Source organism: Melospiza georgiana, chromosome 20 (assembly GCF_028018845.1).
Source record: "Melospiza georgiana isolate bMelGeo1 chromosome 20, bMelGeo1.pri, whole genome shotgun sequence".
NCBI lineage: Eukaryota > Metazoa > Chordata > Aves > Passeriformes > Passerellidae > Melospiza > Melospiza georgiana.
The window spans coordinates 9,087,439-9,108,424 of NC_080449.1; the positions used below are offsets into that span (position 1 = coordinate 9,087,439).

The window sequence follows — 20,986 nt, forward strand, 5'->3', positions numbered from 1 at the left end:
GGACCAGAAGATTTGGCTTAGACTCCAATGTTGGTGATTTTCTGCCCAGGATATACTTAATATCTACTCAGTACCCAGTGAAACCACAACTTCCTAAAGGAGCAGTCTCTGCATCTCAGACTGGTTGTCCAAAGCACAGCTCAGTGTTTATGACAGGCAGAAAGCTGTCAGGTTACTGAACTTATCCCCAAAAATGCATTTTTCAATATCTAGTGTGCACCTATTGTAGACTAGAGTGTCCTGGGAATTAAAAAATTAATGGGCTCAAAAATATCTATGCTGCCTTCATTAGGTAAAATAAATCACCAAACACAAAAATGAGGATTTTAAAGGTCTTCATGAGACAGTCAACATTAGAAAACACTGACAATAGGAATACTGGGTTGCCTTTTGGGGTGAATAACAGAATTGTCTGGGCAGTTCCTGAAATACATGGTGTAAACATGAAGCAGCAGTACAGGAAAATGTGGATGGATCCTAAAGCCATGAAAATCTGGGTTAGCCAAGCAGAACTGGGGCAGAACGGGCACTGGGCAGCCTCCAAAACTCAACAATGAGGGAGCTCTGAGCAGGCAGGGCTTTGAGCCTCCTTACAGCCCCACACCACGCCCTGCTGGCACATTTTAAATGGCTAATTGTATGCCATCAGTGCTGTCCACAAGAAGGGAAACACGCTGGGATCAGTCCCCTGGGGCAGCGTTTTAAGAATATATGAGGCATGTCCTCAAGATTTTATGGCACTGCTTTTGTTTTGACAAGTAATGATTTGAGAACAACATTTTCCCTGCTCTGCCTTTGGTTCCCCTGCTCTGTGGAATGTCACTTGCAGGGTTCCCAACCCACAGGAACAGCTGAGCCTCTCAACAACCACAAATCCAATGGAAAGGTTGAAGTTCTAATTGCTTTCCCACGTCCAGCACTGTCTGCTATTGGCTACACTGAGTTTTTGTAAATGATATTTTCTGGAAACTATCAATAGTCAATCATAGCAGCAGAATTTTTCCCCAGTTTCAACCTGGCTGCAGCAAGAGAGCAAAGATGCAAAGATTCTTTGCCCACCTTTCCTCTTCAGTACCCTGTGTTATTCCATTTTCTCCAAGCCTCTTGTGAGGGCAGTAATGAATTCTTGTTAGTGTTTACTAATGTAAATTCATTCTTTGTTATCCCTGGGAGAGGAGGATTAGCAAAATGACAGAACTTATTATTTCTGCTTTTGCTGGATGATATTTATCTTTATTCAGCCCTTAATTTTGTGCTGTGTCCCACCAAATAAAATATATATGTGCATATCAGCAAATCTAAGGGAGAATTTTTAGCATAATGCACAGAAATATAGTTATGATCCCTATTAATATTCAGAAGTATTGTACAGCTTTATCTGTGCATGCTGTATTAAAAAAATTCATCTAAATCTGAAATAATTTCTAATTTGGAGGAAGAAAGGAATTACAACTTCAATTTCATTTTCCTGAAATGAAAGCAGCTCCCTTGGACTAAGGATGTGCATATTTTTAGGACTGGCTAAAAATTATGGTCTGTGCAATTATTTTACTCTACTGGGAATGCATCTCCTTTAAGGAACTTTAATGGTTAAGATGAAGTTTATAAAACACACAAAGAACATTTTAGTAAAGGAAGCTCTTAAAGGAGCTCTCTTGGAATAAACAGATCATCCAAAGTCCCATCCCAGCCATAACTGAAATTTAGAGAGTGAGGTATTTACAATGCTCCTCTCCACAGAGATGAGCAGACAGTGAAATTACAGCAGGCACACAAGATTCTGAAATTAATGGATTCTATGAAAGTCAGGGCTAGAGCTTAAAAGGATTTCTGTGTGGGAGTTAAACTGAACTCAAAACTCAAATGTGTTTGACCACATTCAGGTCAAACCAGATCACACAGGAAGGAATTATGGGCACACCTGGAGATCCCCTGCATGCCACACTCTGAGATCTCCATCTTTTGAGTTAAATGCCCATTCTGGGTACCTCAAACTCAGCAAATCCTCTCCTGGATCTCTGTGCCCATTCCAGAGGACCCAAATTCCTCTGCAGAGATTCCTGCTGTCCCTCCCCATGGCCCCAGAGCAGAAATTACAGCGGGCACACAAGATTCTGAAATTAATGGATACCATGAAAATCAGGCCTAGAGCTTGAAAGGATTTCTATGTGGGAGTTAAACTGAACTCAAAACCAGCCACATCCAGGTCAAAAAGCAAGGAATTATTGCTGGAGACCTCAGATCCCCTGCACACCACACTCTGAGTTCTCCTCCCTTTGAGTTAAATGCCCATTCTGGGTATCTCAAACTCAGAAAATCCTCTCCTGGATCTCTGTGCCCATTCCAGAGGACCCAAATTTCCCCTGTGAGGCTGCAGAGATTCCTGCTGTCCCTCCCCATGGCCCCAGAGCAGCTCCCAGCAGTGTGGTGCTGCTGTGAGTGCTCTGAGCTGGTGACTGAATTAGGGATAAATGCAATCCATGCACTGCAGATGGAGTTCAGAGGTAAAATATTTTATCCTGTGGCTTAATAAAGTAAAAAAATAAAATGGCACCCCCAAAGCTGCAGGCTGGCAAAGATCTTTTGGAAAAGTCCTGAATCTCTGGGTTTGTTATCAAGGAAACCTTGATTTCATCTCAATTAATTTTAAAGGCTCGTGTTTCAGAGCTGTGTAATTCAGCATCAGAATTAAACTATTGTGCAACAAACAGAGATTTTCAAGCTTTTCACTCTACCAAATACATTTCTTTGCTGAAAATAAAGGACAACAAAGATTTCTCTTTGCTCTGGGGGGCTTTGCTCAAAATTCCATTAATACTGAAGTTTAACTGAGATTTCCCCATTTCAGCACGATTGTCTCCTGGTGTTTGTACCACTGGAAACCATTTGGGCTGCTGCCAGAAACAGCACTGAAAGTTCCTCTCCCAGGCCATTGCAATTTGGCAAAATAAACATTCTTCCACCCTCCTGAAACGTGATTTCTCCTCCTTAATTACAGATATTCTCTGATTTCCAACACCACACACAGACAGCAGGACAGATGTAACAGACAGACAGATTTAAGCTGCTGCCCTCAGGAGCTCACAGTATTTATGATTTATCTGAAATCCCTGCAGAACCTTCCAAAAGCAAAATATACCCAACATTTCTCATGGCACTCCCCTCCCACAATCAAAAATGCTGATAGAAATGAAGTACAAAGAAATTTTAAGTTTAAAATATTTACACGAAAGCAGAGGAAACTGTGGTAGCATTCTAAAAGTCAACATCCAAATGTAAAATGAAACACAATATTATTGTGCTTTGAAAGCAGTTTGACACAATAGTGTGCTATAAAAACACTATTTGCTATTACTATTTGCTATTGAATAGCACTAGTGTGCTATTCCAACACAGTTTGAATTCATAACTAGAACTTAATTTAGATTTAATTAGAGATTAAAATGTGGAATTCAGATTTCAGAATCTGCACAAGAAATCTGAATTTTGTTGGAACGGTGAATATTTGCTTTGAGGATATAAAAATCCCCTTAGAAATCAAACTTCTGTTAGGGAGTTCCTACAAATCCCATGGAATAAATGTAATTAATTGACTTTCAGGCTACTCTGATTAGAATCTGACCAACAAAAAAATCACTCACAGTTTGGTTTTTGCTACGAATTTGTGACTACAATGTAATGAGACAACAATGTGCCCTACCTGGGCCTCCACTGTCAATGTGAGGCTTAACGAGTTCTCCAAGTTTTGTGTTGTCTGCAACAGCTTCCTTTAGCAGTTGCCCACAGCAAACTAACAGGAAGGAAGAACAAAAAAGACACAAGGTTAAATTTTAAAAAGGAGGCAACAAAGCAAAGCAAAGCAAAGAACCCAGAAGCTGCATACTGGAATAAGGTCACTGAATAAAATAAAAGTTGTATGGTTTTTGAGTTTGTTGTTAGGGTTTTGTCGGGTTTTTTTTGGCCAAGCAGAGTGAAAAGCAAGGAGAGTGAGGATATGGAATAAAGAAAAAAAAAGAATATATTTGGCAAAGAACATATTAAAAATGGAGAGAATGACATTAATCAAATATATTTCTGAAATAACAACTCAAGGGATTGCTGGTGGCTTTCACTTTTTATAAACTTGTAATTACTGAATAAAGTTCCAGCTGCTCAACAGCATCTGAACCACTCTGCTGGAGGTGCAGCACAATGCTCAGCTCAGGAGGGGCCTCCTTGGATCATTCAATGATCATGTAAGGATTACATTTAAAAAACTGTGCTAATGCAATATTATCATTGATTTCAAACACACACAGAACTCCAGGAGATGCAGATTTCAGGTCTGAGCCAGGACAGCTGTACATGAAATATTCCTGGTTTGGCCTTGGAGGGCACTGGCTGCCCAGGTGAGGGAGGGAACCACGAATGGAGAGGTCACACAGCAGCAGAAATCCTGGTTACAACTCCAATTATTTTTGGTAAAAAATATTAGCTACAGGTCCCCCTGGAGATTATTCAATTAATAATCCTAAATTGATTCCTTTTTTTCCTGGAATCAATAGCACTGACAGGCCCTGCCTTTGATGGGAGAAGATGGAGCCCTTTAATCAGTTTATTGCTGTTAATCACACTGCCAGGCCAACAGGAGTGAGAGCATCCCAGCAGTGCTCCTGGGACAAAGCTGATAAAATTCAATGTTTAAGTGACAATTTGAAGAGTCTCCAGTTGTCCTGGAGAAGTAAATTCACATTCATAATAAATAGTGTAAAAAACACAACAGAAACTCAGTGCACAGACCCCAATTTAAGACACCTAATGAGTACACACCTAAATTCAATCCAATTCATGAGACTATTTAAATATAGATTTAAATTTTTGAGCCTGAGCTTCAAGCCCAATGGCCTAATAGAAATTAAATGTATGCTGAATATTATTCTGAAAAATTATGGTATTCCAACTCTGTATTAAATACTTAATTCTTCTAATATTTGGGTTATAGAACACTTAAAATAAAATTCAACATATGGGTAAAGCACTGGTAATGATTTTTAATAAAAAGAGCTGCAACTCTCTAATATTTTAGTTACTTTAGAAAAAAAATGCAAATTTTGACCTAGATGGAACACTATGAAACCTGCAGTTTTAGAAAAAAAGTTGAAAAAAATTCAAAAGGACAATAATTTTTTTTACATTCAAGCATGATTTGTTTTCTTTAAGCCAATTTTGCAATTAATAAAACTACGGCTTTGAATAAATCTACAAACATTAGTTTTTCACATGATATTTTAAAATGCAGCAATGGCATAATAACTGACAGCAGAAATATTCTATCAAAACTGACTTTTGCTTAACTAACATGATGTGGCTAATCAGCAAATTTTACAGCTACCAGACATTTGTTTAAAATAATTTATGGTCACTCCAGTATTAGAAGACACTACAGAACATGGAAAATACCGCACTGATCCTATCAGTAAGCTGCACTTTTATATACAGAACTTTTTAACATTTAAATGCTAATCTTGAACAAGTCTCATGCAGAATTTTTTGGTCTTCCTTTACAGAAGAAAGATGATGCACTTTTAACTAATTCCTTCATTTTCTCACACATTACTTGAGCGGAGACCTCACTAAAGTTCAGAGTGAATTCTTTTTTAAAAGTGCCCCAATTTTGGTCAGAGAGCTGAAACTGAAATCATTCCTCATGATCCACTGATCCACAGAAGAATTCAGAGCACTGCAGGAGTCTAACAATAGAAAAATACCGATGTAAAAGGTATAAAAATGATGAAAAGATGACTAAAAAAACCTTAGAGCTGCTTTGTCACAGCACACATACTTGGTTTACACTTCTTCATTCAAATACTTTTCACTCCTCTCAAAAAATTGACATCCACAGAAGTGGACAAAGAGGGAGATTTTATAGCAAATAAGACAGACAGACAGCAAAAGATAAATGATCAAAAAGAGAGAAAGGGGGAATTGAGCAAAGTGCATGTTTACTGAGAACTTACTGTTGACAACATCATATTTCTGAGCTATTAGTGCTGCCTGCAGGCTCTTCCCACTGCCTGGGGGGCCAAAAAAGAGAATCCGGGGCGTGAAGGGGGCGGCAGAACGGTGCCGGGTTTGGACAAAGGCAAGGACTGCAACAGGGGAGAAAGGCAAAAAATTATCTCATTTCTTAAAAAAAAATAAATATAATAATTTATTAGCTACTCTCTTCTTAAAGGCAAAAAATTAACCCATTTCTTAAAAAAATAAATGTAATAATTGATTAACTACTCTTCTTAAAGGCAAAAAATTATCTCATTTCTTTAAAAAAATAAATATAATAATTTATTAGCTACTCTCTTCTTAAAGGCAAAAAATTAACCCATTTCTAAAAAAAAATAAATATAATCATTGATTAACTACTCTCTTCTTAAAGGCAAAAAATTATCTCATTTCTTAAAAAAATAAATATAATAATTTATTAGCTACTCTCTTCTTAAAGGCAAAAAATTAACCCATTTCTAAAAAAAAATAAATATAATCATTGATTAGCTACTCTCTTAAAGGCAAAAAATTCACTCATTTCTTAAAAAATATATAATCATTGATAAACTACTCTCTTCTCTTAAAAAAATGTTGATCATGGTTTATTTTATCACTGAAACACCCAGACTCTGCACCCAAAATCAGGACACTGAAATAAAAGTGTCCTGTCAGCAATTTGCTCTGAGAGGAATTTCAGAAATCTCACTATCATTACACTCCTCTGTCTTTTATCAGTGCCTGTCAAACCATTTTAAAGAGCAGATTCAATTAATAATTGCTCTCTTACCATGTTGTTTTTAGCAGAAGTAATTTTTGCTTGATAGCTACAATTTTACCATGCAAATTATAGAGGGCTGTAATTACATTTAATACTTTCTGCAGTTTCTGAACAAATATTTAAGCGTGAAAACTCGGGATGTTAAATTAATGACATTTATCCAGCTGTGTGTGATTAGGACTCCTAATTACAATATTATAGACTTGTAGCACAGTGTGTCATGACACTGCTCAGCCCTGACAACACAGAGCTGAGTGTGGATGTTTTATTCTTTTACCCATCCTTTTTGTGTAACTTGTAAAGAAAATTTGAGCTTCTCCGCCTGATTCCACTCATTTGCTGGACACCATCCTACTAAATTTTGCTTCAAGCAGGAAATAGCACCTTGAGGTCAACCTGCAGGTTTGGAAAGACCAGGGGATATGGTGAAGCATCATCAACACTGCTATAGAGACCTGGACTTGGTTACAAACCCAAAGGAGAACCTGAGAGATCACCAAGAAGCCAAAAGATAAATTTGGATTGTATTTGGACACAGTTGTGCCCATTTGATGACTGAGAATGCCAGAGAAGGGAGCAGCCCAAGCCAGACTTGTGACATCTTTTGGCTTTTCCAGGGATCAGTCCAATGCCAAAGTTAAACTCTCTGGTTGGCCATGGCCAAAGCAGCAAGGACACATCTTCAAAGCTCTGATTCCCCTGGGATTGCAGTGGACACACCTAAAGGTGAGCCCAGATGAGCTGCAGCCTCTCTCAGGTTTTGTGAGATCTTCAGTTCCAATAAAAGACTCCCTAAAGAGTCCTTGTAATAAAAAAAGAATTTTAGGTTCAGGCATAGGACAAGCTTCAGCATGAGTGTTTGTATGAGTCATAAGCTATATTAAAAAGCACAAAAGGATTGGTGGGGAACACCCTGAGGATCAGGATTTTAGGAGCCATTGTCAATGCATGGCTCTGTACCAACAATTTTTCAGGGAACCCTCCCTGAAAATCTTTTCTAAAAAAGAAACAACTCCAGCAAACTCAAATTTCTACATAGCAGCCCTAAAATATGGAGAAACTAAAGGTGCAGCCCCATGGGATTGGATCCATCCCTTCCTGCAGAGCTGGGGTCCTGCACTGCCCAACTGCACTGGGTGTCATTCCCACATCAGGGCAGCAGCAATTCAGTCCACAACATTTTATAATTGTGTGAAACAACCCACAATCCTGCTCATTTTTATGAGATTTCTTCTTCTTTTTTTTTTTTTTTTTTAATTTTAGCTGGGGCAATAAAAATCTAAACAAAAAACCTGGGAAATCCTGCTAGCAAATAGTGTTTGCTGCATGGAACCCTGAGAATCAGCTACCCAAGCAGTGCTCCAGTTATTCTGAACATTTTCCACAAGCCAGTGTATTGAAAAGCACAAACATTACAGGCAAAGCACCCTGCTTACAAATGATGCTTAATTTGCAGTAAATAACCAAGTTAATTAGGAGTAATGATCCCCTAGACAGTCTCCACATCTAATTATTCTTTAAAAAAAATCTGGCTGCTTGATGCACTGCAGAAAAAAGATCTAGAGAGGATTTTTTCATTCCAGTTTTCAATTTATCTCACTACATTATTAATTAATAATAATTAATATTCAGGCACTCACATTTTTATTTACAATTCAAGGCATGAATTCTTTATGAATGATGATATGAACTTTTAAATTTAATTAAGTAATTTAGAGGTAATTAATGTGGAAATTCAGAATATAAACTTCCTACTTGTTTATCTTAAAAGTGCAGCACTTGTTATTAAAAAAAAAAGACCTTTTTGAGATGCAAAATTACTGGGATATAAGAGATCATCTGCAGACTGACAGCTACAAAGTACATCAATTGGTCTTTCTGGCAGTTTCCTTATTCTCTTCTAGAAGGATCAACATTAAAAGTCAGATTGCATTACAGCCAAGCAAAGGCAAACAAGAACTGATGAACAGGAAAGCTCCCAGCACAAACAGCTTTTAAACAATGAAATGTTCCCGGCTTTGAACTACTCCTCCTTGTTGTTCTCAGACTTTGGAAGGTATTGGCCCTTTGGGAGATGAACAATTGAGCCACAGGGCTCCCTTTTAGAAGAGACACTCACAGAAATGATGGTGACATTTGCTCTGCTGACTCAGCTCTTCCTTGGCAGGGCTGGGAGCTGAGAATTTCCAGTTATCTGCACTTACTCCAGTAAAATAATCACCAGGAACAGCCCAAATGCTGCTCTAGAGAGAGCACGGCTCAGCTGGGAGCATCTGAGCTGCCTAATCCCACAAAGTGACTCTAAGAGCCAGGAACCAGCCCTCAAACAGGACCTGCTCCCCCTGCCACCAAGCACAAATTTACCCTGTGAGAGAACGTCCACGGAGGGCTGGTCTGCGTTGATGGATTTCAGAACCTTCTGGTAGATGTGGAAAATCTCAGGGAAGTTTCTGTGGTATTCCAGCAGCTTCTTGGACACCTCCTGCTCAGAGAGATCTTCTGGTTTCACCAACCTCTCCTGCACCAGCGGGTCACTTGGCCAGTCAAAGGTTGTGTGGAAAACCTCTACAGGGAACATGGTTAGGAGCTAAGAGCATGAATTAATAGGTCTCTAATTAAGAGTGTCCCTCTTCATTCCACTCCTCATAACAAAGAGCATGAATTAACAGATCTGTAATTAAGAATGTCCCTCCTAATTCCACCCCTCAGAACTAGTAGCATGAATTAACAGGCCTCTAATTAAGAATGTTCCTCTTAATTCCACTCCTCAAAACATCCAACTTGATATTTTTATTGAGCAATTGCAGGATTTTATCTCATGATGGATGATTGATGATAAAACTCAACAGACAATACAGAGCTGAGTCGATTTGACAGTTTATTTTATTTAATAGAAATGCTTTTATTTAACCTAATGGAAATGATTTTATTTACCCTAAAAGCATCCCTGCACCTCAGAAACAAAGCAGGACCTAGCAGAGATGCACAGGAAAATTATAAACTCATATGGACAGATCTAACCTTTAAATATTCTGTACTGTCATAGTCCACTGTTTACAGGCTCAATCCTGAGCTTTTTATTTCTCTGTATTTTATTGGCACTAAAAATAAAGCAATGTCAACAAATACCATTTCCAAACAGCTGAAATGTATAATTACAAATTCCTACTAGTTTTAAAAGGGATCCCATTTAAATTTTAGCCCCATCAGTAGTACTACAACATTTCTGAGACCAAACAACACTGCAGTGTGCAGAGGAGGTCAGGAACAAACAATACTGCACCTTGTGTGAGGGGATCCAGCCTTTTCCCACCACTCCTCTCAATCAGCACAGTGTCTGGGGCATAGAGCATAACTAGGCAACAAAAAAGGAAAAAAGGAGAAAAAATTAAAAAGTGTGGCTCTTGTTAATAATTTGCTTTATTCCCTGTAACTGTTCATATGTATCCTAATATTAAAGGTGGCTGAATTTATCTCGAGCATATTTCATTTCCCAGCATTCTGCCTGCAAATATTTTACTCCACTTTTAATCAGAATACTAAACAACACAGGGGGATAAAATATCCATGAATCCAGTACCCATGGGCACTAACTGTCCCCACTATCCAAAAAACATCACCAGCAGCAATAAAAAACTGTCTCTGGAGCCTCAGACAGAAGTTCCCACTGACACTTGAGGCTGATTCTCTTCTACACCACAAACATTACTTTTCACCCAGGTTCTTTGGTGGTGATACCAGTGAAACTGATTTTTTATATATATAACCTCACAGAAAAGCGTTCAAACTTGATTAGAAAGCATCAAAAGAGGAAGAACCTGTCAGTTCCATGGGTTGCTTTTGGCTAATCATCCTTGCAGTTAAACACTGTAATTTAATTACTATTTTCAGTGCATTTGATTACAGGTTTCAAACAAGTTCTTTTTATGACTTTCTTCTTTGTATTAAATGGCTTTTTCAGGCACTTTTCTCCCTATTAAGGTACTCACACACAGTAAATCTCATCTCCTCTCAATCTTCTTTTTGATTAACTAGACAGGCTGAGCTGTAAGATTCTCATTCAGGTCTTGGTGGCACAGATATAATTGTGAGCAAAACTCAACTTCAGATGTTATTAGGTATATTAAAAATACATGCAAGTACTAGACATAAAACACTTTTGCCTAACTCTACTGCAGTGATTCTGAGTTCTTCATTAACAGTTGAATATCATCCAAATCAAATCCAAAGTGACAATTCATCAAGTTGGATAAATTCTGTTCACTGGCAAGCTCTGCATTTATCATTTCACACTGCATTCCACACAATTGCAGTGATTTTTTTATATTCTAAGTAGGTCCTTTAGCTATAATTTGGGACAAATTGCTTCTCCTGTATGGCAAGGGCAGCTGCCAAGGTCTGTAAAACATTCCACCCCAAACCAGCCAGAATCCAGCCCCACTCTGAAAGGTCAAGCTTAAAATCACCATGTTTCCACTTCACTTGGTGAAATTTACATTCCCTAATTCAACAGAAACATAAATTTGTGTTTAGCACATGGGGAACTGCTTTAATCTGAGCATAAAAGTGATTTTTAGAGATGGAATTCAGGAGCAAAGCCATTTTAGCTGCTCAAACCCACTTGGTGCAGGGTCTGGAATTCACAGAGCTCTGATATGGAAGGAGAAAAGACTGTGAAAGACAGAGCTTAAAATCTCCCAGGCTACCTCAGGCTTTCAACCCCACTGAAATATTGTGCTGTCTGGTGACTCTGTCTCCAGCATTGGTATTGAATTTATTGAGGATTTTTGGAGACAAACCCTTCCAGTCTTTCCTCCTGGATGCAACCACACACAAACCTTGTACTGCTTACCAACATGCCTAGGAAAAATGCCAGATGATTGCAGCATCCATGCCTGCTCCTGGTTTTCAGGGAAGCCTTCCAAAATCCATCCCTATTGAACAAAAACATGAAAGAGTTATTGATCTGGAAGAGAAAAAAAAACCCAACAAAATTCACACTAAATCTCAGTGCTGTTTACAGAAAAATTACCTCATTCTGATCCTTCCACAGCTCAGTATTTCTCATGGATGCTTGTGAGAGAAGAAAGCAAACATGGAGCACTGATATTTTTGTGAAATTCATGCACTGATTCCACTGCCACACAGCAATGGGAACTTATGGATTGTAGCAATTATTTTTTTTCTTTTCATGTTTCAATCTTAAAAATAAAAACGAGCCAACTTTTATCTCGAATAAAAACAACCCAAAACAATTTCTACAGTTTTGAAATATTCAAAAGGATACCAGCCCACACTGTGTATATATATATATGTATAAAAAAGGAGCTAAACAAATCTAAAGACAGATTTAATGCCAAGAACACCGAGGAAAATATGCATGCTTTCATTATTTTCTTAAATTATACAGGAAAACTCACAGTAATGGAACCAGCGTTCCCAGAGCTAATGAAGCAACAGAGCAAAAGAAAGAAAAAAGAAAAAAGAGCTTTTTGCTCCCTTAAGTCCTTGTTATAGCCAGCTAAGTGTTGGATTGAGCATCTTTAAAAAAACATTTACAGATCTGTGAAATACCGACGGAGAGCTGCAGCCTCACTCAGTTTTTGTCTGATGCAGTATTTGAAATCTAATCCACTTCCCAGGCTCACATCTGAGTCTTCTGAACTCCCCCTAATTTATCTGGCAGTTTCCTGAGCACACAAGTCCTTGCTGTTCTATCCCACCCCTCCAAATAACTTTGTGATTCCTCAGGAAATCTGGGAGCTATCTTTGTGCTGAAATGAAGGAGATATTTTAATATTGCATTAGCTGGCAATCATTCTCAGCTCCCACATAAATCTGGTGCCCTGTCAGGGTGGGGTCCAAAGGTTCTCCAAGTATTTCAGGGAAATCTATCTCCAGGACTTCTGTGGGAGGGAATGGGCCGTTCCAATTACACAAGAAAATAGAGCAGATTATTTAAAATTCCTTAATTAGCCTGGTTTCAGGAAGGTGTCAGCCTGCTGACAGATGTAGAAAATACAAGACTCAAGTATCTGCAAGCCATTTTTGCCACTCCCAGTGTTTGCTCTGCCAAATTAGAATGAACCACTGGCTAAGGTCACACAGGTGCTGAGAAATCAATTTATCCCTTGGGACTTGCAGAAGGCAAAGCTGAACAATGTTTGTAGTGCTATGCCAGGAACTTCAGCACTAGTTTGGAATATACTGTGTACAAAATATATATATATAGGGCCAGATCTTCTAGGGAGAAAGGTCTGATGGCAAATAAATCAATGCCAATTTACAAAGACTACAAATCTGGCTTGTTTTCTCCACTCTGAGTGCAACATTTTTGGAAACTATAACAAAACAAATGTAAAAAACCACAAAAATTGCCCTACAAAACCTGGAGTCACTACTGCTTACGGCTCAAATCACATACTGTGCAACAGGCAGTAAACACAATAGTATAACAATAACCAATCCATACTTTTAACAATCCACAGCAAACTGCAAGAGGTTTACATACAAATTTCAAAGGCCCTTAAAACAGGCAATAAACAGAAAGTTTGGGGTATTTAGGAAAACAAAGCTCAATAAATAGCTCCCTGCTGAAAATATATTTTAAGGCATTAAACAACAGCAAAACCAACATACATTACAAAAACAGTGAGCATTTTGGAGCTGATTTCCAAAGTACTCTGAGTTGCAGGCTATCAGTCAGTCCCTAATTAGAATATATTATCCATCTACTTGACACTTCAGTGAAATGTCTATTCCAGCACAGAGCTGCAGCTTTGTTCAGAACAGGTTTATTGATATTCTGCTGCTCTGCCTCTCCATACCCCCAGTGGCTCGGTTCTGTTTTATCACACATCAAAAAGGCCGTATGCTCAGGGCACCCCGTGCACAGCTCAGAGCTGGAGGTCTGAACAGCTGCAAGTAGTGTGCTATCACAGGAGGGACAAGCTCCAAGCAGATGTCACAGATAAAATAAAAAAAAAAAAAGAAAAAAACATAAAGGGGGGAAAAAAAAAAAGAGTGAAAAGGGAGTGTGGCTTGGGAACGCAGCAAGAGGAAGGAGACACAGCAGAGCAGGACCTGACTTAAAATATGCCTATCATGCTTTATGCAAACATTGGTCTTTTTTTGCCCTCCTGACTGTAATTAGCAACTTCACATGGTAAATTTGTTTCTTTAAGAAGCCATCTTTTTTTGCTTCTTGATAGCAGTAACCTTCTATGGAGGCATGGGCTGTACCCTATCACACCAAGGCTGGAACAAAGGCTAAAAGTGAGAAATTCCACTGGTCACTGCTCCCTGTGTACTATCACAGGAGGGACAAGCTCCAAGCAGATGTCACAGATAAAATAAAAAAAAAAAAAAAAAGAAAAAAACATAAAGGGGAAAAAAGGAAGAGTGGAAAGGGAGTGTGGCTTGGGAACGCAGCAAGAGGAAGGAGACACAGCAGAGCAGGACCTGACTTAAAATATGCCTATCGTGCTTTATGCAAACATTGGTCTTTTTTTGCCCTCCTGACTGTCATTAAAGTCTAATTAGAAACTTCACATGATAAATTTGTTTCTTTAAGAAGCCATCTTTTTTTGGTTCTTGATAGCAGTAACCTTCTATGGAGGCATGGGCTGCACCCTATCACACCAAGGTTGGAACAAAGGCTAAAAGTGAGAAATTCCATGGTGCCTGCACTCTGTGGACATTGCTCCCTGTGTGCTATCACAGGAGGGACAAGCTCCAAGCAGATGTCACAGATAAAATTTTTAAAAAAAGGGGGAAAAAAATAATATCAGTAATGGCTTTGCCAGTGTGGATCTAAAATTCTGGAGATTTTCAGGGCACAGCAGACTGAGAGTGCAGTAGAAACACTGACAACCCAGCTCTTGCAGCCCATCAACATGAGCAGTATGGATGATGGAAAATGCTCAAACCTTGCCAAATTTCCCATTAGAAAGGAACCTCTTATGCCCCACATTAGTTCTGTCAGTGGAGTAATGTTTTAAAAAGTTCCATTCTTCTCATAAAACAGAAAATATGAACGGGCAGATTCTCTCCCCTGAATAAAACTTTGTACCACTTTCTTTGCATGGAGTTTCACAGAGAAATCATTATTACCTTTAGCTACCAAGGTAAAACTAAACAGAACCAACTGAGGTAAAACCTAACAGAACCAATTGAGGCAAAACCCAATAGAACCAATTGAGATAAAACTCAACAGAATCAACTGAGGTAAAATCAAACAGAACCAATAAAGGTAAAACCCAAGAGAACCAATTGAGGTAAAACCCAACAGGACCAATCGAGTAAAAAGCAAACAGAGCCAATCAAGATAAAATCAAACAGAGCCATTGTTCTTTTTGCCTTCCCTTACAAGGGCAGCCACAAAAAAATACCAATCTCAATGCATTCTGCCACTCTTTGTGTGACTCACTGGCCCAAGCTTGGTTTCTAAAGATGCTAACCCTCCAGGAAAGTGGCTCAGCTCCCCCTCAAACACATCCTGAGCAATTTCTCTCCCCTCCATGAATTCCCAGCAGTCAGAGGGGCTGCAGCCAAGCTGTGCTAACCCTGCAGGATGAAAATTCTCTGTATCAGCCTCACAAGTGCCAGGCTCTGACATAATGCCTGCAATAAGTTTCCTGTGTGTGCTGCAAGACCTCCCCACCTGATCCCTCCCAGTCCTGACCAGGTTTGTGTTACAAGAACACATAACACAGAGCCTCAGCAGAGCTGTTGATCAATAAAAATGTTCTCCTCAGAGAATGCCAGTGACATCTATAAACCTGCGAGTGTCAAAACAACGGTACAAAAAATCCTCTATTCCTACTGTCAGTGGGATGAAAGCTGCACAATTAATGCCAAGGCAATGACACCACAAGGAGAAATAAAACAAACAGCTGGTGGTACTGTGGTCCAACATGCTGCTCCTAATCTGTGAACATTTTCAGTGAAAACATGCTGACTCATGTTTTGAGAGAAATGGCATAAATCTGGTCAGTGATGTAAAAACCCCACAGCCTTAATTCTGTTTTGAGTTACACACAGAAAATATTACACTTGAAATGCATAGATCCCCTTTCAAAGGAGAAAATAATTTGTGGTCACTTTGTGTGCGTCTATCTATTAATGTAAAGATTTTTAATAACCGTCACACCTTTAAAAAACAAATAATGTGTTTTTCCAAAAACCAGTTGAAATCTCAGCTGGGTTGATTACATCCACTCCATTCGTGCTGAATGTCAGGGAAGCTTCATAAAGGTTTTTTCCCCCCTGGTTGTGTAAGACACCCAGCACTGATTCAGAGCTGCTGGTGACAACAACAGGAACATGAAATGCAGGCAGGACTCTGTGCAGCTGTTGGCATTTTAACCACCTTGTCACCTTACTCATACATGACCTACTACTGAAAATAACTCACTGAGAGATCCATCCCTCATTATTGACAGGAGAACTAAAGCCACGCCAACAATTATAGAAAAAAAAAAAAAGGGAAAATAAGGTGGATGCAGCCTGTGGAGAGTGATGGATTTTGCTTGTACACTGACAGTAAAACTCATGTTAACAAACACTGGGGAAAGTAGCTGCTGAAAGCATATGTTCTTTTAATCAGGGAAAGAGACCTATGTGGAAAAATGAGCATTTTTGAGAGGTTTTAGAGCTCTTGTTATAAAACACAAATGAACAGGACAGTATATCATGTGTGGTTTTATTTTAAACAGGTTCTCCTGCCAGCTGAAGGGCCTAAGTCCTATGTGGATATATTACAAATAAAAAATACATTGAGTGCTACCAGATATATAATCTGGAGTGCTAAGTAACTAAAATTACTTAAAATGAAGTCAAATAGCTCAGCTAAAAAAACCTTCAAGGAAAACCAGACAGACCCATATAATTCAAGCACAGTGAACAGCAATACAAAGTTTAATTCTGCTTTGCAAATTCAACATTAATAGGTCAATTATACAGTAAGGTCTGCAGTGTTTAATGAAAAAAGGTTGATACTATTTAGGATTTCTGCAAATTCCTTTATTTCTTCTTTCTAAGGATCTAAAAAGTCATTGTTTCAGTCTCCCAGATGATGAAACACGGAGCAAGAAACACAGAATGCCACAGTTTTGAACACAACTAAACCTATTCAAGCTAAGAGTGAAAATATTAATTATTACCCAGAAGACAATATATTCGAATGCAGTGTTTCCTAACAAAGGAAAAAAAAAAGAGACACAACCAGAAACAAAACTGAAATTAGTAACGTTAAGACTCTTTTCCTCAAGAAGAGCCAAAAACCCTCAACAATATCGATTCCTATCTATTTTCTGTTTATCTTTTTTGTCCACTCCATCTCTGCCAGTTGCCCCAGGCAATCAACAAAGCTCTGCTTGTTCAGCCTTTGATCATCTCCGTGCTGGAAGATTAGCATATGCATACTCTCATCCTCCCCTTTATCCTGTTAATAAAGCTCCAAACTCCCTCCGCTGATGTTCAAGAAAGCAACTGGCTCGGGAGCCCCGATGATTTGCCCCCATTCCCTGCTCTGCTCGGGACTCGGAATGCTAAACACCAGGCACGAGTTGTGTAAGTGCTTATCCTGCAGCCCTCTGAGGAGCAATTCTTACTTGTTTGATGCAGTCCACGTTTGACAGACGCTCCTGGATCAGATTGGCCCAAAGCGCGTTGGGAATTTTCTAAAGAAAGAACAAAAAAAAAAAAAAAAAAAAAAAGAACAAAAAAAAAAAAAAAGGGCTGAATATTCACAATTGAGTTCAAAAGGAATTTTACCATGCAGGCACCGTTGTGGTTAAAGGTGAAGTGAGATGTCTTCTTGGAAATAAAGAAATAAATAATTCCGTGCGAGTCCCAGGTCATTAACATGAGTTAATGACCAAGAGTTAATAAGGGCACAAAAATCAGTGTTAAAGGGAAGCTGAGCACAGAGCATGAATATCCATGGGGGTTTTGCACACTGGCATGGAAGCAGTGCCAAGTTCTGCACACTGACACACACACTGGACACCAGACCTGCAAAGGGATCCAGAGGAACATCACATCCACAAATCATCCTTTTAACCACGAGGATCTGACCCCCGACTGCCCCAGTGACAGAGGGCTCAGCACCAGGGACCTGCCAGCTCTCAGAGACACAAACAGAACCTCAGACACTGAGCAAACAGCACAGAGTCTGATTTTCAGGAGGTTTGTTTCATTGCTTCAAGTAACTCTCATCATCCAAAAGGTTTATTTAAAATGTATTCTGCAGTTGAACTTAGTTCATTTTTAAACTCAGGACTGTGAAATGGGATGGAAACTGCATCTGCCAATATTTCCAAAGTGCTGTTTAGTTCTGTGACTGCTGCTTTGCCCATCTCTAGAGATGTTTTGTAAGAAGGTATTTGCTATGTGACAGAAGAACCAAGTTCCTATACAGATCAGCATCCCTCAACATTTCTTCCATTGTATTCGATTTCCTAACAAGAAATCAGCAATACTTTCCTTTCCTTCTAGTAAGAATTTGTTCCACTATCTTGTTAATTTAGGCTTTTATTCTGTGCTGAACTTGGTTAAACTCTGAGTTAGCCAGTTTAACTCAAAGTCTAAACTTCTGTCCATGCAGCTCATGACAGCCATTAATCATTTCAATAAATGCCTTATCTTATTCATTCTGTCATTATTGGTAAATGAATACTCAGGAAAAACCAACCTTCAATCAGATTCTCTACCTCCTAATTAAAATAAATTATCTTTTACTTAACAATGTGAGCTTGACTCTCTGCTCCCTTTAGTTCCATATCCTGTGGCTTCTCATTTCTATTTCCTAACCACTTTGAAGGGTATAAACCTAAAAATGAGTATTTCTATAGGCTGGGAGAGTTAGATAGGGCACGAATCAGATAATTCTCTGTATTCAAGATAATATTCCAACATATTTTTCTAATCTACATGCTTTTTCCAATCTACATATTTAATTGCCGCTAATTGTTAATAATTAGAAAATTGTCTTTTAATAAGATTAATTACATTGATCAACTATAATACATGGTTGATAATTACATGATCAACTAATCCTGGGACTCGTAGCATCTGGAAAAAATATTCCTTGGAGCAACCCCTTTGAACTTCAACTCACACAATGAGAAAAATCTGGCTGATGACGTGGGAAGACTTCATAAAATCTTCTTTACTAGATGATGAGACAATCTCACAAGGAGTGTTGGGAATGGCACTTTGAAGGAAGGGGCAGAAAGTGCTCCAGCACATCCAGCAGAGCCCAGGTGGCCCAGGCAGGCAGGGTTTGCTTTTCTTTATCTCGTTTGCCCCCAGCTCTCAGTGCCTCTCCTCACATCAGCCAACACCGGGGCAGGTAGCAGAGGCAGGAGGGAAGGAAATTGCTGCTTTTGCTCAGAGCCAGCAGGTCCCCAGGGTCACCTTGCACAGGGGCACCACGCTGCTGCCAGGGACAGCCAGGACCTGCCTGCTCCTTTCATGTGCCGTGTCAAAGCAGGCTGCTCGCTGCTGGGGGCTGCTCTGCGCTGCCCTGCCCAACCAATTTACACCAAACTCACCCTCCCTCCTCTCACTGCTGCCTTTGCAGCGGGGCTGGCTGCACAAAAACAGCCAAGGACACACGCATTCAGCTATTTCAGTGTTTTTGCTCCTTCTGCTCTCTGTGGCTCCATTCCAGTCTCATTTCCTGGGCAGTTTTTTTCCCCCCACTGAGCAGTGGCCTACAAAATCATTTTCAATAGGCTGCTTGCAGAATGCCTAATTATTCCTCTAGAAATCAGGATATCTGGTACGTATCAGGCAGCCCATTTATAATTTATCTCTCATAAACACATAAATATATGGTGAGCCTGGGAGATGGGATTGCACTTCCCAGAAATCTGCAATAATGGGCAGTGACACACATTTGGTAACAGCCAAACCACACCTTGCCCACAGAGCTGTCCCAACACTGAGAGCAGGTAAAGGAAAACTGCTCTGGGGTTTTGGTCAGGTTCAGAACACTTTTCTACCCACGCTGGTTTAATCACTATTTCCATATTTGCTGAAAAACGGTACCCACTCATGATTAATTTTAAAATATTCCATGTTATTTCAGGAATATCATACTTCAATTTCCATGCCTGGTCTACTCAGAGTTGTATTTCATTCCCCTTTCATAAAATTGCCACACTTTTTTTGTAGGGCAGCTTTTTCAGGAGACATTTTTCTTGGAAGTTTTGGATATATTTGCTCTGAAAACAGCTTCAGCTAAAAATTTCTGGCTTCTCCACATTGGCACCTTGGAGAGAACAGCAATCAAGTTTGAAGAAATTTACTTTGGGATCCTGAGTATAATGAATGTTTAGATTTATTTTTTTCAGATAAATACACATGAAAGGTTGGTCTTGTTTTTGGATACACAAACCTGGAACATTTTCTTTTTGTTCCTTCAGAGTGGCTTACCCTGGAATAGATTGGAATGCTGACCCTGCATAGTTAAGGATGCCTTGGATTTATTTTTCTCTTCTATTTTATTTCTTTTTAAAAAGCACAGGGACGTGACACAACTCTGGAGCAGTTTGAAGTTATTAGGTATTATGCAAACACCTTAACTGCAATTTAGTGGAGCATTAAGAGCACACCCGTCCCACAAAACCCACAATTACCACAGTTGTTTCAACTTCTTATTTTACCCAGTTAACAGGAAAAGTGAAACATGCAATTGCTCATCATTAGACTTCACTATAGGAAAACCTGAAGATGCTTCCTATTAACATTATAATAACTAGAGATGAGGGAGTAATTTGCAATGATTTATCCAAAAATGTAGCCTCTTTTTCTGTTCATGGAATATTTATTGGTAGCTTGTGGTTCTCCAATTTACTGAATATTCAAAAATATCTGACTTCTTTTTGGAGTATTTTTACATGCAGAATGATCACATTTTGCTTTGAACACTCAGTATTTAAAATTCACTACCTGAGCTGTGCTCATTAGTCAGTGGCCAGGTATGTGTGGGTGAATGATTGCTTGTCCAACTTGAAAAATGGAACTTCAGAGAGCAATGATGGATTTTAAAAATGCCTTCCACGGCTCCCTGTGCCAGGAAAACCCAAATGCTTCAATGGGTGAACACAAAGGAGATGGAAGCTTGGCTGAAGGGATGTAAAATGAGTAGGTAAAACATGTGAACAAACATTTGCAGAG

The 20,986-nt window shown here is 39.1% G+C and overlaps 1 protein-coding gene across 5 annotated transcripts in view; it reads right to left on the bottom strand.

The window, feature by feature from the left end:
* Positions 1-20,986, bottom strand: part of AK8 (adenylate kinase 8) — a 66,148-nt gene that overhangs the window by 36,109 nt on the left and 9,053 nt on the right. For 3 of the 5 annotated variants that reach the window (XM_058038204.1, XM_058038203.1, XM_058038202.1), the window contains 6 exons: positions 17,413-17,481; positions 11,652-11,733; positions 10,083-10,154; positions 9,164-9,364; positions 5,997-6,128; positions 3,701-3,790 (listed from right to left, as the gene is read on the bottom strand). In XM_058038204.1, coding sequence (XP_057894187.1) covers positions 3,701-3,790; positions 5,997-6,128; positions 9,164-9,364; positions 10,083-10,154; positions 11,652-11,733; positions 17,413-17,481 — 646 coding nt within the window. Of the gene's footprint in view, positions 1-3,700; positions 3,791-5,996; positions 6,129-9,163; positions 9,365-10,082; positions 10,155-11,651; positions 11,734-11,831; positions 11,867-17,412; positions 17,482-20,986 lie in introns of those variants that run through there. The other 2 variants (XM_058038206.1, XM_058038205.1) reach the window with 2 other exon arrangements.